General features: G+C 34.0%; 1 protein-coding gene across 1 annotated transcript in view; it reads left to right on the top strand.

Moving 5' to 3' along the window:
• LOC106870727 (dynein beta chain, ciliary) overlaps positions 1 to 10,404 on the top strand; it is a 109,770-nt gene that overhangs the window by 3,281 nt on the left and 96,085 nt on the right. The window contains exons 2-5 of the mRNA XM_052967251.1: positions 6,095 to 6,253; positions 7,551 to 7,735; positions 8,630 to 8,819; positions 9,154 to 9,253. Coding sequence (XP_052823211.1) covers positions 6,095 to 6,253; positions 7,551 to 7,735; positions 8,630 to 8,819; positions 9,154 to 9,253 — 634 coding nt within the window. The remainder of the gene's footprint in view (positions 1 to 6,094; positions 6,254 to 7,550; positions 7,736 to 8,629; positions 8,820 to 9,153; positions 9,254 to 10,404) is intronic.

The following is a 10,404-nucleotide window of genomic DNA, read 5'->3' as shown; positions in this document are numbered from 1 at the left end:
GTGTACATTTAAACACATAAGAGGTATCCATCATAGGATTCCTTGCACGCTAGAAAGAACAGCTAAGTTCCAAACCACTATTAGGGATAAAACTTCAAAGGGATTGAAAAATAAAAACATTTACCATCTAGCTCCTGGACCATGGCTTCTGACTTATTTTAGCAAATAAAACAATTTTCCAGGCGATGTCTTCTTCAGCAGGTACACCACAGATTAAATATATATACACGAGGCAATCCAGTATATGCCTCATGCTTATACATTCTAATTTTTAAAATCTACCGTGCAAGCACAGCTCCTTTTCAGCAGTAAATAGAAAATGTCAGCGTTTCAATTCGAAAATTATCCAGAAAATATTATCAATAATTAATAATATCAAATGTAATAAGAAATATTAGGAATTTCTACTTCCAGTGGCCTAGCATATAAAAATTTAGTCCATAGACTATATATTATTCATATAAATACAGTGTACATTTAAACACATAAGAGGTATCCCTCATAGGATTCCTTGCACGCTAGAAAGAAGAGCTAAGTTCCAAACCACTATTAGGGATAAAACTTCGAAGGGAATGAAAAATTAAAACATTTACCATCTAGATCCTGGACCATGGTTTCTGACTTATTTTAGCACAAAAAATAATTTGCCAAGCGAAGTCTTCTTCAGCAGGTACACAAATTTTTACAAGCTAGGCCACTGGTAGTATAAATTTCTAATATTTCTTATTACCCTTAGTATATATATATATATATGATGGCCAATATGAATTGGTTGGTTGATTTGTTGGTTGATTTTAGTTATACTTTACATCATAGAAACAGAGAGGAGAGAGAGAACAAAAGAGAGATACAAAGAGAATTAACTTAAGAGCTGCAGAATGAATGCACATATGAGGTTTTTTTTTCTGGCAGGCAATGAGTAAGGGAATGCTATACACATTCAACAGTTGTATAAAGCAGTGTAAGATACTCAAAAGTTTATTGAAGATGAAACTTTCATATACACTCACATGCATATGCATGCACACTCAAATGCACATATGAAATAAATATGCCTGTAATGTGAGGATGAGAGGCATGAAGTGTTCATAATTGCAAAACAATGTGTGAGGAAGAACTGAGATGCCATTGATGAGAAGTGTATCCAGAAAGTTGAAATCATACTTATCATTGATATGGAAGACAAGAAAGTGGCATGGAAGTGCTATTATGAGAGGCTACTGAATAAGAATACATGAGATAAAGTGGGATTACCTCATGCTAACCCTATGTAAGGATCAATCATTCAAGATGACAGCAGTGTCAGGTAAATAAAGCAATCAAGGACATGAAGAAAAAGCAAGCTTTAGGTTCATCGGGGATCATTGCAGAGATGCTCAAAATATCTGGTGAGGTTGAATACATGGTTACCACCCAGATAATTAATCAAGACATAAAGGAAGGTTTTTTTTTTTTCACTCAATGCCTAGCATGGCAGTAGGTCTCAGAAAGAGTCACAGCACAATTGATCCCTAACAGACTAGACCTAGATGCAATGCAGTTTGGTTTTGTGCCTAGAAAAGATACTATAAATGCAATTTTCCTATTGAGGGAAGTGCAAGAGAATGCTTGGTTAAGAATAAACCACTGTTTCTGGTTTTCATTGATTGGAGAAGGCATTTGACAAAGTAACACAGTCAGTAATCAGGTGGTCACTGAGGAAACTAAGTGTCAATGAATGACTTATCTGGGCTGTACAAGTTATGTACAGAGCCATGAAGGTGCTAAGTTCAGGAAGATTTTGGTTCACAGTCCCTTCCTATCCATCATAGACCTACATGCTGTCACAGAGGAGTTTTAGACTGGATGTCTATGAAAACTCCTATATCCTGATGATCTAGTTCTCATAACTGAATCTATTGGGGAATCAGATTAGAAATTCCAGGTTTGGAAGCTAAATCTAAAATTGAGAGATCTTCAGGTAAACTTTGCAAAGAAATGTTTTTGTAAAAAGGAAAAGACATGGCTGTAGTATCTTCAGGGATATGGCCATGCTTGATATACAGAAAAGGAGTAGTTAAAAGCTCCATACACTATACCTAATGCAAGTTATAGACACACAAAAGTCAGAAGCAGACTAAAAGAGAATGTAAACTTCATATGTGATTGATGCACTGTAGCAGTTTGTACTATGAACACATTAGAAATAGATTCTCTTAAATGCCCAGATGACTCACTAGAAGTAGTTAATAGCTGTTGTTACCTAGGCACATCATCTAGGCAAGACAGTACAGTAGATATAGAAGTCTTAAATTTAAAGTTGCTCTTGAATGATCTTGAAGGTCCACATGAGAAATGGTCACATATTTTAAATGAAGTAAAACTAGTTGCTATGGAAATCAAATTTGAGTCCATTACCCATGAAAGCTCAAAATTAAACAAAAAGAAAGAGTAAGATTTATTGTCACTGAGGATGAGGATAATGAATCAAAGAAGAATGTCCTAGAAATTCTGTGTGAATTCAAAACAGAATGTCATTGATTTGGTGATTGCCAAAACAGTTTAAGCTGTTTGATTTTGCAAACACAGTTAATAGATTGTTCTGCATTATGTGGCAATATCGAAGAATGATAGAAGAATAATTTAACTATTCTTGCAAATACTCAGACAATCTCTCAGAATCCATGAAAGAGAAGTATAACACCTCAAGACAATGCATACATTTTAATTTTAGTGAAGATATAGCACCACATCAACTATTTTTTTAGATGCAATAAAAATAAACAAGTTAGATGATATTTCTCTGAATGTATGTACTGTGAATATTTTTGCATTTTGCCATTTTTGGTAACATCTGCTAAAAGATTTTTCAACATATCAAACCTCATCAAGAACTTTCTCAGGAGTAAAATAACAAGAGAGGGACTGATTGACTTAGTTGTAGTAGTGAAAATGAATTTGCAGGAAAAAATTAGTTTCAATTTGGTTTAAGAAAAGCCTGTTTTGTTTACTTATGCCAATTCTTCTATTAAATTAATAAATATGTTTTATTTTCTTTTTCTTAAAATGATTATCATTGATTGATGAAAACCTTTGTCCGTAGAAGGTATCTTGTAGGGAATTGGCTCTTTGAGCTGTGTTAATATTGCTAAAATTGCTAAAATCCAGATTTGGGGGGTTGTGTCACCTCTCAGACACTCATCATGATCCCTGAATTCAACCCTGGGGTCCACTGCAATTTTCAACAACTCTCTATATATGTGAATGTATGCTTGTAAGTGTAAATATTACGTGTGTGTGTGTAGTTAAAAGAAGAAAAGAAAATGGAGATAAGGAAGTTAGCAATTATTCATTATTAACAAATTGGTCATCACATACATACACATATGAGTATACATACAGGCATGTGTATATGTCTATATATGTGTGTATCTATGTATGTGTGTGCATATCTATCTATCTATCTATCTTTCTATCTTTCTATCTATCTATCTTTCTATCTTTCTATCTTTCTATCTATCTATCTATCTTTCTATCTTTCTATCTATCTTTCTATCTATCTATCTATCTATCTTTCTATCTATGTCTGTCTATATGTATATGCACATGTATGTGTGTGTGTGTGTGTGTGTAGCACTAGAGCTATTCCTAGCTCTGGTTCTTCTCTCCATTTATAGTTTGGAAGCATGTCTTGACTTGCTTTCAAAAATCTGTTGTCAGAGGCAATAGTAACATAGTTATTCCAAAAGAAAGCAGAAGAGGTGGTAGGAGATTAATATGGTCCAGCTTAGATATTTACATTAGTCCTAAGACGACTCTGTGAGACAGTAGTGGAACTTCCTTGTAACTGTTCATTCTACTAGAAATAGCAGTATAAACTCCCTGAAATATGTACGAACTATAAAGAAAAATGACATTTTAGGTAATTAGAAATGTTAAGTAAACATAGAGTCTAGTGTTTTTAGTAAGCGATTCTCTTTTTGGACATGGTCAAGTGACTGATCTCTGATATGGCATTAATAAATACGAAAACTAATCAGACTGATTTCTTTTTTTTAGCACAGGGGCAAAAGCATGGCACCTACTTTCTCACTAGGAGGTTAAGATATACAGTTACTGAATCTTATATCTACATACATACACATGCATGTACACACATGTGTATGTTTAACTAGGTTTTACTCAATACATCTAGTTTGCTAGTGTGATTTTAAGTGCTGTAATTCTTGAGGTAACAATGTTCTTTTGAAGATGTTTCTATGTTTTGTATATAGTATTTTTAATTTCTGTGCTTCATAGTTATTGCTATGAAATGATTTATGTATGAGATTTGATGTTTGTATTTGTAATAATAAGCAAGCATAGATGTAAAGAACACATGAGGTCTGATCAAAAAGCATTGGGACTGGTACTATTAAAAGAAAAATACAACACATGTCTAGTCAGCATTTAATCTACTTTGAAATAGTTGCTTTCTGAAGCCATCCACTTTATCCAGCATTGTTTCCATTGATGGAACCCTTCCTGGAACTCCTTTTTTGGGGATAGCAAGCAGGTGCCTTATTGCATCCTCATGGATTTCCTTGATGTGTTGAAACCTTGTTGAGATTTTCCACTGTGAAGACTGAGCTTTGGTTTTGGGGTCACAGCCATAGACCCATGATTTATCACCTGTTATCACTGTTTTCAAAAAGTTTTCCTCTTTCTTGACTGTGTCAAAGAGTTCCTGTGCAACTGAAATCCAACCTTCCTTTTGAGACAACCACACTCTACATACTTTACTTCCAAGCACTGCTGTAAACACCAGAAGTGAGTGAGAACATTATAACTTAGTGTGCATGTGTGATAGAGTTCAAGATCAATCTGAGCTAAGCAGCTTCATTCTGTGTACTTTGGCTCCATTACCATAGCAATATCCCCAATACATTTCAATCAGATCTCATATTACATTAATAGCATTTATATTTTTAATGTTGTTGACACTGCTGGTTTGAATGATACTACACAGGTGTCAAAACCATATTGATATTCATTAGGCAACTGAAGATGGAAGTGTATGTTTGTAGTGCTTGTTGTCTGTGAATCTCTTATATCTTATGTTCTTGTCGTTCTAAGTTACCCTTCATTCTCCTAGAATTGAACTTGTTAAAGGGTTCTTGGTTTTGGGTAGTATTATATCATACATTCATATTTTGCTTAGGCTTTGCAATACTAATAACCTGATGTTAGAACTCAATATACATATGCTTTAGAAAAAAGCGTTAATCAAGTACAGAGCATAATAGAAAATTGAATGAATGACAAGGGAACAAGAAATTGTGTAATGAATTTCATTAGCTTACAGCTGTTTCTGCTATAAGGTACAATGCACTCATAGTTGAGTACTTGTGTATCACCCTATAGCTTCATCAGAGATTCAATGTGTGTGTGTATGTGTGTATGCTGGAGCACTACCTTAAAATATATTTTACATAGTGTAAACACTATCTAATACAGAACTTAGTACATTGGGTAGGATGGACAGATAAGCTCATCATATCAAAACCTGAAAGTCTACTCTGAGTTTCATACCTGTTTGACTCTAAATTTCTTTACTTAAAGATTCACAAAAATGTGATGATTTCTTTCAGAATCAAGCACTTGAATGATCTAGAGCAGGGGTTTTCAAACTTTTTGACTTGCGGACCCCTTATATTTTAGGCTTTACCCTTATAAACGCTTATGAAATTTATACATAAATATTTGCTTAAAATAACATATTTTTACATTTATTTATATAACAGTATTTAACAAATAGGTTTATTGTCAATTAAAAGATTTCGATTAAAAAACATATATAAAATCAAATTGCCCATAAAAAGTATTTGCTGTCTACGGACCCCTTGTCTTGTCCTTGCGGACCCCCAGTGGTCCGTGGACCACAGTTTGAAAACCCCTGATCTAGAGTATCTTCTTCATTTTTGTAAAAAATTAAGTAATATAGTTCTGAGTCAAACCATTTATACAAATAAATATAAACTCTATAAAGCGTGTTGAGTGCCCTTTTCTTTTTTCTATCAACTTGTTTGACTGTCTGTATGTCTCTATTTATTTATTTATGATTATTTTATTGCAGATGCAGCAAAATTGGCCTGAGGCCCCCAATGGAAAGTCCTGCTATTTTGTTAGACGAAACAAAGAGCCAATCTCCAGGGAGACAGCATTGAGAACTGCACTGCTCTATGGTGACTTATCGTACTCTCCACTCGAACATCTCTCAGTATTTGTTGATGAGGTTAGAAGCATTTTATCTATTTTTATTAAGTAGAAGGAAAAACACAGAAGAAAGAAGAAATTCATTAAAATCATTATATTAAATGTTGTTCTTGCATGGAAATAATCATAGGCATGATTTGTATAGTTCTATTGTCAACTATTTATACAGCCTGGACTTGGTGCATTTTATTGTGCTACTAGTATTTTATATTGTAAATTTACCACATGTAAGCATGGGGCTGGTCAGTATTCCATTTGGCATCTGCTCTTGGCAGCTAAACTCTTCTTTCTTAATAGGCTTGGTTAACAATCCATTGTCTCATAGTGACACCTCTCAAGCATTTACCTTCATGTATTGTATTTAAAGCAATTCCACCTGGTTACTCTTCAACTCTCTTTATGTTATACTCACAAGATAAGAATTCAGTAGTGTAAATTAACAAAACACTTTATAGTGTTGCGTCTGTTTATGATGAATAACTACATCACTAAGCTATTCGATGTTTACAGTTAAGTGGATTGTGTTAAAGCAATAGCTCTCAAATGTTGAAATATCAGTCCTCACTCCTAACTAAAATTGATGAAATTTCCCCTCCTTGATTATTAGTGATTATTAGTGAGAAGTTAAAACAAAGTTTGCATTTAAATAATTCTTCTTTCTTCATTATGATGTTGGACAAGTTGAAAAACTTTAAAACTACACTAAGTCTAATAAATATGGACTGATGCTTTGTTTCAAATAGAGGATACTTTGAAGGCAATAAAAGTGTAAACCTGTAAAACTAAGTGAATAAAATAATATTGCAAAATTCCAGTTTTCTTGGGTATCCCCTTATATATTGTCTTCTTGTGTTGTTGCTGGACCAAAATCTGTAAATATATCTCGCCACAATTATCTCCATGAAAATGAAAGCTTCTCATTGTAGAATTGATGTTCTCTCTTTATTTAATCTGATTATTGGTTCCTCTATTCCCTTTCTCTTTTATAAAGGAAAGGTTGTGTGGTTAAGAAGTTTGCTTTGCAACCACATGGTTTTGGTTCTGTTCCCCTGTGTGGAAATTCATCTTATATATCTATATACTTATATGATAAATAATAATAATGCTTCTGTTACTGCTACTGTGGCTGCAATGGTGGCAGCTATTACAATGAAGTATTTTAAGTTAAATATAAAATCTTTAAAACGGGTTTATAATAAAACCAGATGTGCTCTAAGGTGATTTGATATAAAAAATATGAAAATAATAATATCAACCTGATTTCAAACCAAAAGCTTTTCCTCTTAAAAAGGAATATTTTGTTGCCTGTCTTTCAGATACTTGTTCCAATTTTGACAAATGAAAAGAACCATGAGCATTGGCCAAGGGTGGTTTCACAGGACATTATTCGACAGGTACACAACCTCAAGAGAAATGTTGATGTTGTGATTGGTCAGGTAAAAGGCAAAACACTGTTACCACTTCCTGTTGGTATTGAAAACATTGACAATCTTGATATTAAGTGAGTAAACTCTAGTTTCTACATGTTTTATTTATCTCTGTTTATGCAATTGTCTATCTGCATGTCACATATTTTGTTCTCAGAAATATGAAAGATTAAGTGATGGGAATAGAATTTGAACTTAGAATATAAAGGGATGCAACTCAATAGAACAATGCGTTTTGGCCAACTGTAGTCTTACAAGTCTGCCAGTCTATCATTATATATATATATATGTATATATGTATATATATATATAGAGAGAGAGAGAGAGGGATAGATATAGATATACATATACATATATATATATATATATATATATATATATATATATATATATATATACACACACATATCATTTGTCATATCACAGTCATAAAAGACATCAAGAAACTTGCAAACCAAATACAAGAATGAAATATTCAAATATTAATTCTTTACTAAATTGTAATATTTAGTAATATTTAGTCATACAAGGTGCATTCCAGAAGTTTTAAGTCTTTTTCATGTGAGACATTTATTAATTTGAAAGAAGTACAAAATTCTAATCTCCTTCAAAGTAGGATCCTCTAACTTCAATGCACTTGTAGTGCTCCAGACACCTTGTGAAGGCTCTATGGAAGTCCTCCAAAGTGACGTTGTCCAAGACTCTTGTCACAGCCTCCTTCATCTTCTCAAAATCTTCAAGGATAGCAAGTTGTTAAATGATAGTGGACCTGATTTAAATATCAATTTAATTTCATTACTCTGTGTTCTCAGTTCAAATTCTACATTGATTGATTTCACCCTTCATCCCTCCAAAGTTTGTGACAGAAATTCCAATCTCAATATTGAAGTCTATTGGCAAATACTCTTTATCCAGAAATTTTGGTGTGGTAAAGTGATGTCATGACTATTACTTTTTCCATATTTCAGAGATAGCTTGTTGACACGTGCCTTAGTACATTCTACAGAATCAGTTGTCATAGAATGGTCTCACCAGATACAAGATGTCCTAAAGAGACATTCTGCTCAATTCTTGAAGGACGGACAGAATCCAACTCCATTTGTAGAATTGAATTTCTGGCAAGATAGACTTAAGAATTTGAACTGCATCTATGACCAGGTATGTTTAGTCAAGTTTAATTTTGTTTGTTCTATTTTAAGGCAGTAGAATGGTTAAAATGACAGCATCAGTGTCATTGGTGGTGGCGGCATTATCCTCCTCCTTCTCCTCTCTACTTGCCTGTCCTCTGCCCCTCTGTCCTCTGCCCCTCTGTCCTCTGCCCATCTGTCCTCTGTCCTCTGCTCCTCTGTCCTCTGCCCCTCTGTCCTCTGCCCCTCTGTCCTCTCAAATTTATTTGAAACAGCATCTTCAGTCCATGATTACTCACAGTTCCCTGCTTTCATTCATCCAAATTGTTTTCTCTTTTTTTTCTTTTTTGTTCTGTTGCTTATAGCTACAAGCTCCAAGAGTTGTGAAAATGGCAAGCCTATTAGAAAGAACCAACAGTGTATATCACATTTCTTTCCAGAATTTGTTACAAGATGTTGTATCTGGTAAGAGCTAGTTATTTATATTTAAACAATATTCTCAAGTTATTCTAATAGTCAGGTTTCTCATAAAAGTTGAACTGCATCATATAATATTGGAACTGTTAATATATGCAACATTAATATTTCATTAATTAGATATACCTGTGAGGTTGAAATACATATAGCAGAGTAAAATTTACATCACACACACGCGCGCGCGCACACACACACACACACACACACACACTTATGTATATATATATTTATGTGACCACTCTGTCTGGCAATTCGCCATGATAGATCGCTAGCCACTACACATTCTTTATTTTCTGTCCTTGTTTCTTTCTCTGTTCCTTTCTGTGGAAGAGTGTAGGCTCAAAACGTTAAAGACATCTTCACTTCCCGAGCATTAAACTAATACATCTGTTTGTTGTCTCGCTAGCCACTACACACATTTTTTTCTCTCTTTGTTTCTTTCTGTGTTCCTTTCTGTGGAAGAGCGTAGGCTCGAAACGTTAAAGACTTTTTAAATACCCAAGCATTATACTAATACATCCATTTGTTGTTTACACCACCTGTCTTCATCTGTTGTTTTTTTTTTTGTGAATTCTCCCTATATATATATATATATGAAACAGATAATCTTGATCTCCAACTTAACATGGGGGTTGTGTTAAAACACAGAATACTCTATTATTCACCTTGAGAGAATCTCTCATAAAGACTTGTGGTATATAAAAGCACTCATCATTATATTGTTGACAGGTGAGAACCATCTGCTACAGCTGCTAGAACTGCCAGATTACATGATTTCGCCCTACTATTTGTTCCTCAATGATATAAAGAGTATCAGTGTCTGTTCAGGCTTTGCACATTCAGCAAGCAATACTACTATCATTTCTTTCAAGCCTTTGTATGCTCTCTGCAATCACAACCCATGCACTGCCATATAGCCTGACTGTTCACACACAGGCATCATACAATCTACCTGTTACTCTGAGGGAGAGTAACCAACTTTGTTACCAACTTTGCCCAGCCTATTCTTATTTTTGCAGCTATGCTCTCAGAGCATCCACCTCTACTATCGACTTGGTCACCTGCACACACACATATATATGCATATATACATGCATATATACATGCATATATATTGGGCTTCTTTCAATTTCTATCTG

This window comes from Octopus bimaculoides, chromosome 1 (genome assembly GCF_001194135.2).
Source record: "Octopus bimaculoides isolate UCB-OBI-ISO-001 chromosome 1, ASM119413v2, whole genome shotgun sequence".
Lineage (NCBI taxonomy): Eukaryota > Metazoa > Mollusca > Cephalopoda > Octopoda > Octopodidae > Octopus > Octopus bimaculoides.
This window is presented reverse-complemented; position numbering and strand designations above follow the sequence as displayed.